The sequence below is a fragment of the Lepidochelys kempii genome, chromosome 3, assembly GCF_965140265.1.
Source record: "Lepidochelys kempii isolate rLepKem1 chromosome 3, rLepKem1.hap2, whole genome shotgun sequence".
NCBI lineage: Eukaryota > Metazoa > Chordata > Testudines > Cheloniidae > Lepidochelys > Lepidochelys kempii.
In genome coordinates, this window is record NC_133258.1 from 42,144,982 (window position 1) to 42,159,545 (window position 14,564).

At 38.1% G+C, this 14,564-nt stretch overlaps 1 protein-coding gene across 4 annotated transcripts in view; it reads right to left on the reverse strand.

Annotated features, from left to right (window-relative positions):
- The window catches only part of CSMD1 (CUB and Sushi multiple domains 1), a 2,000,616-nt gene that overhangs the window by 240,717 nt on the left and 1,745,335 nt on the right, over positions 1 to 14,564 (reverse strand). For all 4 annotated transcript variants that reach the window (XM_073336216.1, XM_073336215.1, XM_073336217.1 and 1 more), the window contains exons 39-41: positions 12,003 to 12,072; positions 11,392 to 11,508; positions 1,481 to 1,690 (exon numbers count right to left, since the gene is read on the reverse strand). In XM_073336216.1, the coding sequence (XP_073192317.1) occupies positions 1,481 to 1,690; positions 11,392 to 11,508; positions 12,003 to 12,072 (397 nt within the window). The remainder of the gene's footprint in view (positions 1 to 1,480; positions 1,691 to 11,391; positions 11,509 to 12,002; positions 12,073 to 14,564) is intronic.

Consider the following 14,564-nt stretch of genomic DNA (forward strand, 5'->3'; position numbering starts at 1 on the left):
TTGTGGCTGCACTGGACTCTGCTTGTGCCTGCCTCCTGCACCCAACCCCATTCCTGAACCCTGATCCACTCTTGACTCCTGCTTCACCACTGCCTTTGCTCCTGTTCCCATGATGATCCTGCTCTGTGCTTGACCCTTCCCTCTCCTCCAGTTCCTGCCCATTTGCCTTCCTTTTGACCATCAGTTACCAGTCCTGACTCTGACCCCAGCCTCCAACTTCTGACCCTGATTATGGCTTGACCCTTGGCTCTGGCATTTGGTATCTGACCTCAGCTCTGGCCCTCAGCTTTGATTCCTGGTTCTGACTCTGGCTTGACCCCTGGCTCTAGTAATTGACAGTTGACTCAGGTCCTATCCCTTGGCTTCATCCCCCAACCTGGACACATGCTCCTTCCATTAGACCTGACTCCTGCTCTGACTACTAGGCCAGACCACATGCATAACAGAAACTTTTTAAAACTAGTATCAGATTTCAATTAAACCAGAACTCCCACAATAAAATCCGAACCAGAGGGTGCTTTCTGTTCAAACCCAAGCCTACAGTCAGCCGTTCTCTCTCATTGTTCTGCCCTTGGCCCTGCAACAGTGATTAAGGCTCACAGTATCATGTTAAAGTTATAGATATGTGCACTAATTAGTAATGTTATTTATATGAAACAAAAAAAATTGAGAGATGAGAAGAAAGCAAACAAAAAGGAAGATAGATGAAACATTAAACAGTTCATATGCTCTATTTCATTAACTTAAACATTATACAAAGTCTTGGCCTTGATCCAGCAAAGCTTTATGCATATACTTTATTGTATGCACTTTGAAGAGGCGCACTGAAGTCAGTAGGACTACTCACAGTACTTAAAGTTAAGCACATGCATAAATCTTTGTAGGGTCTTGGATGTGCTTGAACAAATCTGAATGTATTTGTTTTAGTTGCATTTCTTGGCATTCTGAGTTTCTGTTTCTTTTCACAGGAGTTTAGATTGCAAAACTCAACATGTTATAAATATTTCTATTTTATAATATATACACACATACTTTCTAAACAATTATGACTAAATCCGTAAGTTCTTATTCAGTTTTGACTAGTCTTATTCAAGTAAAACTCCTATTGAGTACAAACCTAATAATGAGAACTTCTAAATTTGGCCAGCAGAGCAATAAAAGGAAGCAACATAATCCAGTAGATAAACCACAAGAAAGGGACTCGACAGACCTGGGTTCTACTGTAAGCTCTATCAGTAACTTTGGCCAAGTCACTTCACTCCTTCCTCAGTTTCCCCATCTGTAAAGCGGGGATACTGATACATAACTTCCTTTGTAAAATAACTTGAGGTCTATGCATGAAAAACACTCTATAACAGCTATACATTATCATAATTATTTTTAAAAAAGCAAAAGAAAAATATTTTGAGGTCATTCCATAATAAGTAAGTTACCATGCCTCTTATTCTCTATATGGTTCATTGGTTTAATTATTACTTACCTTGGTATGCAAGCTTAAATCCTTGTCGATTCTCTGAGTGATCGCTATAAAAATGGATGAGTGTTTCATGAGTTGTACTTAGCAAAGATGGTGGGAGTTCCGTTCCGCTAAACTGCCCTATCATAGAATTGGTGTGGTAAGGCCCATTCTGAATTTCAAGAAAGTCATGATTAGCTTCAGTAGAGAAATTCAGAAATTGAATATGTGCACCTGTATGGGAAAGTAATCAGAATTATAAACAATGTTCATAATACATTTTTTTCATGCTACACTAAACAAATACAGAAACTGACAAAATCAACAAATCAGTGCTGTACAGATTATACTGCGACCGATGTTTTCAAATTTAGGTACCTAAATTTAGGCACCTAATTCCACATTTAGGCATCTAAACAAAAGTAGCCTGGTTTCAGAGGGTGCTATCTTCAGTGAGGGCTACAAGAGGTACAACTCCTCTGAAAATCAGGCCACTCTTATTTAGGTGACTAAATATGTATTTACGTGACTAAATCGAAGCATCAACGCTTTTTGAGAGACAGAGAGATTAGATGGTTTAAGTCATTAGACATTCTCTATCTGAAATGACAAACTTTTTAGGACAGAAGAATACATATTTCTGAATTAGAGACTATTCAAATATGTCAATTCAGATCTGAAGACACATTGTATATATTACTCACATCTGAACTCTGGAGTTTAATCATGCTATTTATGATTGTCAGTTTGAAATGTCAATGCAAACAGTTTTCTATGTGAAACCATTACTGCCATAAAATTATAAAAGATGAGACTGATAGCTAAAGAAATGAAATTACTATCAAAAGTTAACTAAAATTGCACCACTTCCTGCTCCAAACTCCATGGGAATGCCCTCCCCCCCAATTTGGAGATATGGTACTTTTAGTACTCAAAATCCAAAACTGTGCTTATTTTCTTTCAGAAATATAAACCCACCAATAGTCATCATGACTCATAGCCTATAAAACTTTATAGTTTTGTATATGGTGGTCAATTAATTGCAGTTAACTCAAGTGATTAAAAATCTAGTTAATTTGTTTTGGGTTAAAGAGTCATGATTAATTGCTGTTTTAATTGCACTGTTAAACAATAATAAAACAACAATTTAAATTTATTATAAATATTTTGGATGTTTTTCTACATTTTCAAATATATTGAGTTCAGTTGCAACACAGAACACAAAGTGTACAGTGCTCACTTCATATTATTATTTTTGATTATAAATATTTGCACTATAGTAAAAAACAAAATAAATAGTGTTTTTCAATTCACCTCATACAAGTACTGTAGTGCAATCTCTTTATTGTGAAAGTACAAGTTTAGATGCAAAATTATTTTTTTAAATACTACTTTCAAAAACAAAAGAATGTAAAACTTTAGAGCCTACAAGTCCACTCAGTCCTACTTCTTGTTCAGCCAATCGCTAAGACAAAAATGTTTGTTTACATTTACAGGAGATAATGCTGCCCGCTTCTTATTTACATTGTCATCTGAAAGTGGGAACAGGCATTGACATGGCACTGTTGTAGCCAGCATTGTAAGGTATTTACTTGCCAGATATGCTCTACATTCCTATGCTTCAACCAGCATTCCAGAGGACATGCTTCCATGCTGAATTTAAACTGGTATTCTATTATTGTTTAACAGTGTGATTAAAACTGATTAATCATTACTATTTTTTAGGTTTCAGAGTAACAGCCGTGTTAGTCTGTATTCGCAAAAAGAAAAGGAGTACTTGTGGCACCTTAGAGACTAACCAATTTATTTGAGCATGAGCTTTCGTGAGCTACAAGTGAGCTGTAGCTCATGAAAGCTCATGCTCAAATAAATTGGTTAGTCTCTAAGGTGCCACAAGTACTCCTTTTCTTTTTACTATTTTTTAATCTCACAATTAATTGTGATTATTTTTTTTAATCGTTTGACAGCCCTAATTTAAATTTATCTTGTTGGATTTTCAACATTGTCTAATTGTTACAGGAAAATACTGTCAATCTGTATAACAAATGAGTAAAGCATCATATTTTGGGACACACTTGGATCTCAATCTTGCACTGAGCTTTGTGTAGGCCCCTATACTTGTACTTAGCTCAGTGAAGGACTAGGGTTTTATTCCTTTACAAGGCTGGCATAAATATCAGAGCAATACAAAAGGAATTAAAATGAATCCAATTCTGGGAACTAAAGTCATTGAGAGAGTATTTATTTCAGTGGGAGTTGGATCAGGCCCTAAATGTCAAAGGGAGCCACCTGGTGGAATCCTTGTCCATGACACTAATATTTACCCATTTAGACCATATAACAATCCTTCAGAATAACTTTTTACAGTCTTGATCAGAATTTTAAAATAATCTTTACACACATATTTATACACCTGAAGTATTTATTCTTGTAATAAAGGAAATCCACCACTTTCTGAATTAAGAGCTCACAATAGTATAATAGTAGTTTACTCTACCATAGTTAGAACGTCAGTTATAGTACCTTTCTGTCAGGGTCTTACAATATAATTTATCTGTGAAAATGTCCCTAAGATTCACTTGGCAAAAGATATCTAAAACTGTGTGTGAATTATTTTTACAAAGACTTGGGGAAGTGGGGGACAAATCCTGTGATTTTATTTTAAATTATTGAATTTGAAAATGGATATTGTACTAATTTAACTTTAAAAATAATATTTTGAAATAAAAATGTGACACTGGTGGACAGGTGCCAGCTCATGCCAAAACCCCATGTCAATTCACTTCTGTGTTCGTATAGGTCAAAGTAATTGTTAAATACATAAGAGTGTAGTTGGTATTTAAACTTCATGAAAACTAATGAGACATTAATTGCATTGTTTCCAATTATCTGTATCCTGTGATAATATTGACTTGAAGAGAACCTAGCATTAAAAGTTAGTAAGCTAATGCCCCCTGGACTCAATACAAAGGGGTTATCCTATTAGATTCCATTCCAATATAGGCTACAATACTTATAAACAACTGGCTAGTAAAATTTCAGCTTTAAAATCTAACTGGCACTTCAGCAAATTCATAAAATTGAACCCCTTTCATACTTACAAATTAAAGACTGTAATATAACGCATAAGATTGCATGGCCAGTGTTCAGTCTGCTATTTTCTAATTTGAAAGTGCTTAATCCTGAACTTTGTATTTCTTAATTTTAAAGTTTACTGATGAGCACAACCTTAACTGTAGTTGTCTCCAGTGTATATTTTATTGCCCTTTGTGAAGCTCCATATTTTACCACTCAGTGTCATGTTGACCAATATATTGAAAGTAATAACATTAAACTATATTGAAACAAATCATTTTACTGCAACTTCTAAATAACCTTTTTAAAAAGCTGTGTAACAGAAAACTGAATAAGGACCAAGGTCTATATTTTCTAGTTTTTTTTTAAAAAAGATCAATACTCAGAAACTTAAAAGTCCCCAATTTTTAAGAAGCAGATAAACAATACATATATGAATTACACCTCCTTTTATATCTTATTTTCATGTAACATTTTTTGAGGAAAGAAACATTTCCCATTTGAAAATAAACACTGAAGAAAACCACAGTATAAACCCAAAGGAGCACAGCAGGAACTTATGCAAACTCAGTCTCCTCTCACTGCAGTTCCTCCTTCTTTTTACTAATGTTAGGGCAATTTGAAGTAAATCAGTTACTAAAAGTTGCCATTGCCATGACAACCAAGGCAATAATGACTCCCCCCAAGTATGCAAATGAACTGGAGGAAGTGAATGATGAGTGGTTGATTTTATCTCTGATGTCAAAATGTTATTGATCAGGCAGCTGCAGGAGACAGCAAATGTGCACTGTAATAGATCACAGACTCACTGCTGCGATGCCTCCCGCTGGTTGTCTTGGGAATTAGCTCTCCATCATATGGAGCGCCTCCTACTGGCTGGCGTCTCACCTGCCACTGGTCCCCATGTCCCTCCTGGATCCTGGTGCCCTTTAGCTCAGGGTTCTGCCCCAGCAGTACCCCCATGCTCTGGGTCTCCCCTCCCAGGGGAATCTCCAACCCTCTATGCCCATCTTACCTCAGTGGCTACTGCCAGTCGTCATCTACCCCCCTCTCACTGGGGCAAACTGCAATCTGTAATGGCCACTCATCATCAGCAAGGGGGTTAGACCAGCTGCCTCTGCCTATCTCTGAGCTGCACCTCTGTAGCCCCAGTACCTCCTTTAGCCCTACCCAAGGCTTCAGCCTGGGGAGTTGCCAGGCTGGAGTGCCCCAGCTCCTATTGCCTTTCCCCAGCACTGCTCTGCACCCAGTACCCTGCTCCCAGGCAGCTATGTCCTTCTCTCCCTCCACAGCTAGAGAGAGACTCCATAGCTCCTGGCCTCCAGTGCTCTTATTAGGGCCAGCTGGGCCCTGATTGAGCTGGCCACACCTGTGGTCAGCTACTCACAGCTTCCCCCAACTGTTCTCACTCCTCTTATTTCAGGAGCGGGGTAACTACCCCACTACATGCACTATAGGCTATTTCAGTGGTGGGAAACCTGGGGGCCACAGGCCACATATAGCCCATCAGGTTAATTTGAGTGTAGGCCGCGAGACATTTTGCTGACTTTGACCATCCTCAGGCACGGCCTCGGGCAGCTCCCAGTGGCCACAGTTCTGCCACTCACAGGGATCTGCTACTCACAGGTGAGTGCCCTAACCACTGGGCTTGGGCTATTCTGATGTGCGGCCCTTTGTTGAGACTGTTCCACTGTGGATAATAAATTAAAAAAAAAAAAAGTCACTGAAGCAGGGAGCCTGGATCTCCTACCTCCTAGCTAAGTGCTGTAACCACCATGCTAAAGAATCATTCTCATATTTGCTTTCTCTCTTACCCAATATCTCTTTCATTATTTATCTAAAGTGGAACAGCTTCAACAGCAGAGACTAAGGGAACCCCACATCAGAATATGCCATTGCCCAGTGGTTACGACACTCAAATAAGAGATGGCACATCCTAGTTCAAACCCTTCTAACCTTCAGGTATGTGTTTGTGGGGGGAGGGGATTTGAACTGGAGGTCTCCCATGTCCCAGGTGATTACCATAACCACTGGATTTAAAGTTATGAGAGAGGTCCCCCTATTGCCCTGGCTGTTCTTTGTAAGCTCACTTATTGGGGTCCTATCGAGAGGAGAGGTCTGAGCACGTTTATTGGATCAGGCAAGTTGGACAAGTTAGAAGAAGGAATGCCTATCTTCCCCCTGTTCATGAATGGCTGCAGTGTTTAGATGTCTGGATATTTGGCATAGGGCTGCAGTGTGTTTGCTCAGAGGCAGAAATGTAGGTGCCTAGGGAACCTTTACAATAAAAATTTAGGTACTAAGCAACTAGTGTTTGGGGGCTGTTTTGTGAATCCCAGTGGGGCCTGATTGTGGCATTTAAGAACCTAGAGTGTCAATTAGGCATCTAGGTCCTTTTGCAAATCTAGCCCGGGGGGGGCGGAAATCAGGCTTTTCCCAGGTTTTCTACAAAAAACTAACTTTCAAAATACACTTTGGAGCTCATTCCACACACATATTAATTAGTGGCTGAAATTCAAATTCCTCATGGCATGTTTTCAAAAAACATGGCATGTTTTCAAAAAACAGTTCTGTAAAAAGCTGAGAGACCATGGTACAGACTCCATAAAGCGGAAAATCTGATGCAATCTTAACTATGGTCTCACTACTGCAAGACCATAATATACTGTGTTTCATCGTTGAATATTAACCAAATCAGTGAAAAGTACTGACAGAATAAATCAAAGATTTGCAAGGTGAGAAAGCTTTCTATTAGATTATTTCTACTGATATTACAAATTATGTGAACACCTTTACTTTGGGAAAACAAACTAATAAGTATTGCTAACAACAATCTACAAGAATATTGAGCAGTTCTGACTCATTTTACCAAACAGCTTTATAGCCCTTACAATCTCCTTTCCTACTACTGTATATTTGCTCACCATATACAATATACGGTCCAATTTTAAAAGAAAGTTAGAGATAAGATTATTCTAGAAAGGGAACATGGTGAGCCAGAAACCAGAAAATAATTATTTCCCTGTTTCTATGTTTAATTTCTTTTAAAAAGTGAACCCCAGCTGGATATTCAATTTTATTAATTTATTTTTCTAAGCCCACCGTAGACTTCAGTAGTAGTCTTTGCAATTTCCAAGAGTTACTACTGTGATCCTACTGGAACTGTATAATTTAAGAGAACGATGTCATGTGAAGTAGATGCTGTAATAGGGAGACAGTTGAAACTTCTCAGTAAAAGTTACAGAAGATAAAGTAGAGTAGAGGAGCACATATATTCGTAATCATTGGGGCCAGTGACACAAGATGGCTGAGGTTCCTGAGGTTATATGTTGACATTTGAAATCATTTCACTGGAGAATTCATTCCTACACTCTAGTAATATCCTTTATTGATAATCTTAGAAATTAAAATAATGCAAATTTGATAATATAGCATTCTATAAAGTGATATACATGTTCAGGGAAAGGCTTAGAAACTAAAGAGACTAACATATTTTGATTGAATTATAAATATTTTTGTTGAAGTATTTTTTCCAACTGGCTTTCTTTCATTATTGCTTGAGTCCCTGATATAAAAAGCTTTCTTCCTATATTGAAGAATATAATATATTTGCTTCTGAAACACTTCATTTTTCAGAAGATGCTTGACTTACAAATCAGTTTTTGTATGTCTGTAAGACTACTTATGTTAAAGTGTTTGCAGGATTGGGAGGCCATTGGAGACATTCCTGTCTTGTAAATTGTAAACTCCTTTGGGCAAGAGTCTATGATTTTCTGTATATTTGTAAAGTGCCTAGTACAGTGGAGCATGATATAAAGATTCTGATTAAAAATTTACCAGGTAATATATGACCATTTTTCTCAAGTGTTTAAGAAGTGAATGGTTAAGAATGACTTTACAAACCGCTACGTAAATGATGCAAAAGAAAACAGTCTTTACACTGTTATCCCAACAAAAAGAAAGTTTTAAAAAAGCATACAAAGCGAGGGGCAGGTCCTCAGCTAGTGCAAACTGCACCGCTCCTCTGAAGTCAATAGAGATATGACCATTAATACCAGCCCAGGATCAGCCACTATTTTTGTTTTATGTGGATAAACTTTTAACAAAATTCATTAGAGCTCAGAATGATAGTAGGATATGTAATACTGAAATTGATTAACCTAACTAATTAGTTTAGCATAATATATCTGCTGTAAATAGTATATATTATTACATAAAACCATGTTATGAAGGCAAACTGAAAAAGCAGAACATACATGAATTTCTATACAAGGGTATGATTAATTAATAGTGGTTTTTTTTTTAATTAGCACTGGTGTTGAATTTTCACTACGTGGCATCATGTTTCAGAGCATGAAACCTCACCTCCCTTTTATTTCTAATCATGATATGGGATATATATTTTATATGTGCTGTTATAAATCATTTATTATCCATGATCATCACCCCAACCTGATTATTATTTATTCGATGAGACAGACACTAAAACAACATCTGTAATACACTAGTGAACCCAAGAAGGCTGTAAACAAGTCTGTGGTTGCTATTTGAGGAATTTGATTTCAATTGCTTAGGACTTTTTCAACCTAATATGTGATACCAGAACTTCAGCCTTACTGTCCACTACATTCATGCAACTTATGCAACATTATTCATAAATATAAAAAATGAAGATGTTATGTTGGTGGATTGGGAAGGGGCATTTTAAATAAAAGACCTCTAACTGAATTAGAAGCTACATTTTGTAATTAATTTGATGCATCACCATGCAGCAGATTTAAATTGCTTTGAATCCAGCTTCTGAGAGAGACTGAATTTGCAGATAATACCATTCTAAGTTAACGTTTGCTGTGGTCAATGATTTAATATAAATTGAAACCATTTTCAATTGAAAAGACAGTGTATAATTATTTGCAGTGTTGTTGCACAGTTTTGTAAGGGGTATAAGAAATTCCAACTTGACAAACCATCATTTATTTTGGCAGTCAGATTACTTGCATATAAATCTGAAATCTGCTGAAGTGTTGAAATTGTTTCTTTCCAAAATACCACACATCTGCCTCAACAGGTGGGGGAACCTGAGGGGCCTTGCAGTGAAAGAGGACATCCTCAGCAGCAAGGAGGGACACACTTGCTGAACACCCTTGGAGTCTCTAGCACCCACTGACCAGTTGTTGGGGAGAGGTACTGATTGGCCAGCATTTGATAGCTCCCAGGATTTAACCTGAAGCAGGGGGCATGAGGAGTCTCTTTTGGCTCCCTTCCAGCAGCCCCACGCTGAACAGGGAATCCAGCCTGACAGATGCTGTGGGTTTAGCTGTTCACCTCTTTGGGGGTCAGGAAGGAATTTTTTCTCCTATGAGCCAATTGACAGAGAACCAGGAAGTCTTCTGCCTTCCATGTAGCACCCTCAAGCAACAGTATATGTATGAAAGTGGTTGTTACTTAACTGAAGTACTTGGTTGAGTTGTTAATTTGTCACAACTTGCAGACAGTTTCCAGTGCGGTTAAAAGGATAAAATGAATGGCTCCCAGGGATTTGGTGGTGAGCCTTGGGCTCATAGGATAGGGTGAGACCTTGTGGCCCTTGCGGGCTGAGGTCAGACTTTGTGGCCCTCATAGGCCAAGGTCCTCAAGCTGCTTCACCCTCTGTCCTCCTTGCAGTGGGGATGGTGGTGGTGGTAGTGTCACACCCCCACGTCCCCCCCTCAGGGGGTTCCCTGGAAAGGCAGATCAGCAGTGCATGTTGCTAACGCTGTTGCAAGCATCACAAAGCATTTTGGGGAGGGTCAAAAGTGTGAATGGGGACTGGAAGATTCCTTTGCAGGCTGTGAGAGGCCAAAGGGGGAAGGAGGAAGAGAGCAGAGAACGAGTTAACTCAACACTTCGGCTAGCTCGGCCCAAAGATAAGACGCTGGCTCCAGCTCAAGGCCAGAGCACACAACCGATGCTCGGCGGCCTGCCAAGAAAGATGGGGGGTGGGGAGGGATGGATTCCAACTCTGACCAGATGTGAGAAAAGAAGATTCAACTGCATAAATATGCAGCGGCTGCAAAAACGAGCAAGCCAGTGAAGGCCGACGAGGGGGGAAACAACTGATGTAGCGTCCCTAAAGCCAGGATGTTTTGGGAAAACCGAAGAAGCCATGAAAGGCCGGCTCGGACCGGTACAAAGAGCACAGGTGGTTGGGGGGACAGAAGTCCCGGACCGAGATGCCCCCAAAGAACCCTAAGGTTTAAAACCATCCCGAGACCTGAAGCAAATTGGAGATTGGCAAATTGGAGGGGCAAATTGGAGATTGGCAGCGGACCCGTGCACAGGACAAGAACTCTTGTCCACCCCTCCCCTCCTCTACTTCTTACATTATACCCAGGCTTGGGTAGTGCGTGTGTGAGTATGAAAGTGGGTTAGAGCTTGGAGCACTAACGCTTTCTTCCTTCTTCTGAGTGATGTGGGGAACCCCCTCCCCAGCACTCTCCACTGTTTTTTTTTATTATTTTATTAATAAAGCTTTAAAATGTAGACACTTGGTGTGTTCTGTCATCTCCTCCCCAAATGATCCTGCGGCCTCAGCCTGATCACCTGATGCCTCAGGGAGATTGGTAACAGAAATCTGTCACAGCTAGGACTCACAGGAAGCTCATGGGCGCCTACCCCAAGTTATGGGTTATATGGTTGAGCCCTGTAATCACCGCACTGGAACCAATGAAATGTCTGATATAGGAGAATATGGATGATGGGTGGGTAGCACCCTTCCTGGTATTTACGTTTTAATAAAAGTTTTGGCCTGCTGCTTAAAATTCATATATGTGTCTGTCCTCATTTCACTGCTGTGTGCACATTCATGCATGTTTACTTACCGTATCCAATAGGCAATAAGATCTTCCATGTGCAATCTAAGTTACTAGGGTAATTTCCAGGAAAACCTGGGCTCAGGATCACTCCACCCATATTTGTCAGTGTTCCACCACACCTAGCTAGTAAGCAGAAAATTAAAGTCAGTTTCTGTTTTAATAATAATTAATACTAAAACTCTGAACTACATTACCCAACAGTTATCTCCCCCACACTCTCTTTAAACAGAATGTGATTCCAAAGATCCAATATACAGTATAAACAAAAATGTCATGTAGTGTAAGAAAGGAGAGGAGGCAGCCTTTATGGTGGTCCCCTTATAGCTCCCACATTTATGTTACAAATATCTTTTAACATCAAGAACTGCTTTTGCTGATCTGATAGAGAAATTTAAAATCATACTCTGAGTAGGTATCCAGAAAAGGAATATAATTTAAGAGCAGATGTGGAAAATGAGAGAGAAGTTCTCACTAACTTGTGAAGAGCTAAAGAAATGAAGGAGGCATATCATTCACGGAATGGAGTAAACATGTCACTGCATGTCTCTTTCCAAAGCCAATAGTATCTTATGCCTGTGTTAGTCATAACAACATACTTATAAAATATGCATTCATACCAATGCAGAGGGGAGATGGATAGTTCCAACGGCGAACTGTTCCAGGCATACAAGAAATATGAGAACGGCCCTGTTTGGGGGAAAAAAAACAAAAAAAACCCTAAATCAAAATGCACACATTCGTTATGAGGACTTTTGTAATACAATGATTGTAACTGTCGTGTGTGTGTGTGTGTGCACTTCCCCATTGGTGATTGAACGTAATGATTTTAAAAGGGAAACACTGAGGTGCTGATAATAAAAGTTTGACAATTTTTCTCCACTAATGTTTTCTAATTAAGGTGGGAAAAAAGTCTTCAGCAATAATTAGAATTCTTTTTAAATATGGGAAATAGTTCTTGATTCACATTCTAAAAAAAAAAAAAAATTATGATCAGAGGTGCCTCAATTTGAAATAGAAAATGTTCAACATGATTAAGATAAGTTATTTCTGTTGTCCTGATTTCCCACACAGCACTATATTGTGAGTTAATGGTTTGTCCTGAACAAAGGGGAGCATGTTATTTTGGTATTCCTGGAGCAGAGAAGGAGATTGGGATTTTGCAGTGGTCTCTCCACTGCTCCATGCAGGTGTAAAATGTACCTATTGCAGCATAAATGTACCAGAATGTCCATCATGTGCTGTCAGCTGTGATATGGGTATCTCTCTCATATATCCTGGACAGGAGATCTTAACATAAATTTAATCAAAACCAATATGCTTTCATGAAACAGCAGTCCTACCAACAATATATTTAACATTGTTAATTTACACTAAAATGCAAAGAAGTAAGAAATTAAGGTGGCAAACCACTTAGAATTAAAGCTATTTATTTTCACCAGAATTATTTTCCTGCAGTGACTCAGAGCATTTATGCTCACACTTAAGTTGTTTTTCCAAGTTTTCATAATCATTTTCAAAGAATGATCAAAAATATTTAAAAAGAAAATCTTTGATTCCAGATAAATGAGCCTCATCAGTGGTTGGGATGCCTCAAGTACTACATTGCAATACCACGGTTCTCAGCAGTAAACCAGGAAATCACAAAATCATGAAACTTCTGAATCAATAAATGAGAAAACCACTTCAATACTTGCTTTACTTCAAGCCTATGAGTAATCCTGTCCATATTGAGAAAAACACTTATGCATGTGCTTAAAAGTGAGCATAAAGTTAAATCCCATTAATGTTGATGTTTTAGTACTTTTCTGAATCAGGGCCTAGGAGCCAGATTTTCAAAGGTATTTAGGTTTCTAAAGTTGCAGACAGTAACAAAGAAAGAATGTGCAAAGTATATGTTAAAGAACACTTTATGTGATTCACGTTCTTCAGTGAAATTTGCTATTTTGTTTACAAAAATATGAATTTCTCAGACTGCCTGGAGACTATATAGAGTAGGGAAGTTTTTGTTTTTTAATTATTTTTCTAGTACTTTATTTGAATTATACTGTAAACTCATTAGTTTTTGTTTGGACTGTTAAACATTTAGAAACAAACTAGAACTCATTGAAAAATATGATGGGAGGGGCAGGGAAATAGATTTTTTCCAGTTTTCCTCCAAATTTCCCCCCAATATATATATATATATATATATATATATATATATATATATATATATATATATATATATATATATATATATTCAAACAAAAACCCATTTTAAATTTAAAAATAAAAGGTTTTCAGCAAATATTTTTACTGAATAATTTTAGTTTTTTGGTTTTTCATTGAAAAAAAATGAACATTTAATCAAAGATCCCATGAAAATATTTGCTTTTTCATCTAAAATATTTTAAAATAATTGAACTAGCTCTAGAACAAACCACTTCTGTAGAGCTCTATCCTGAGCCCAACCCCACCACCACACACAATTCTGATTTCTGCGATGGATAAGTTTGTAACACGACTGAGAACTAACAACTATCTCTGCACTTAACGAGTACATTCAGGAAGCAATTATATGGCCTGTAAAAGCCCCTCTGAAGAATAAACAAAAGTTATATTCTCTCTGTCCCATAGGTCCACTCCACAACATGATTCCACTGCTTTAAATTCCCCCTTCTTGGCCCACACATTCCCTTTCACTGTTTTAGAATTACTTCCCATATGCAACTGCAGGTAGTTGGTTTGAGCTCTGTTGCTTTCCTTCTAAAGCCTAATGAAAACCAAAGTAAACTGACAGATGTGAAAATTATGCCTGAAGAATTTGGGGCAGATCTACAGTTGATTTAAATTGACATAGTTCCATTAGGATCCAGGGGAGCTACACTGATTAACACCTTTTAAAACTCTGGCCAATTATGCCTTTTAAAAAGCTTTATTTTTGTAAGTGTTTTGAACCTTTATTCAGTTCAAGCAATTGTCCTAGCTGAGTTATAAGTTCATTGCTGGTATCTGCCTGAGAAAGACATATTGAGATGCATAAAAATTTAAATGCTCTGTTGGGGCAGAATCAGTACATTTTAATAGCAATTTCAACAGTTCTAAAAAGTATTCAGATCTTTCCTATAGGATTCTGCAGGAAAAGACTGTAAACAGCTATTATATGCATCCTGGAAAGTGTCACAGTATATGGAGGCAAC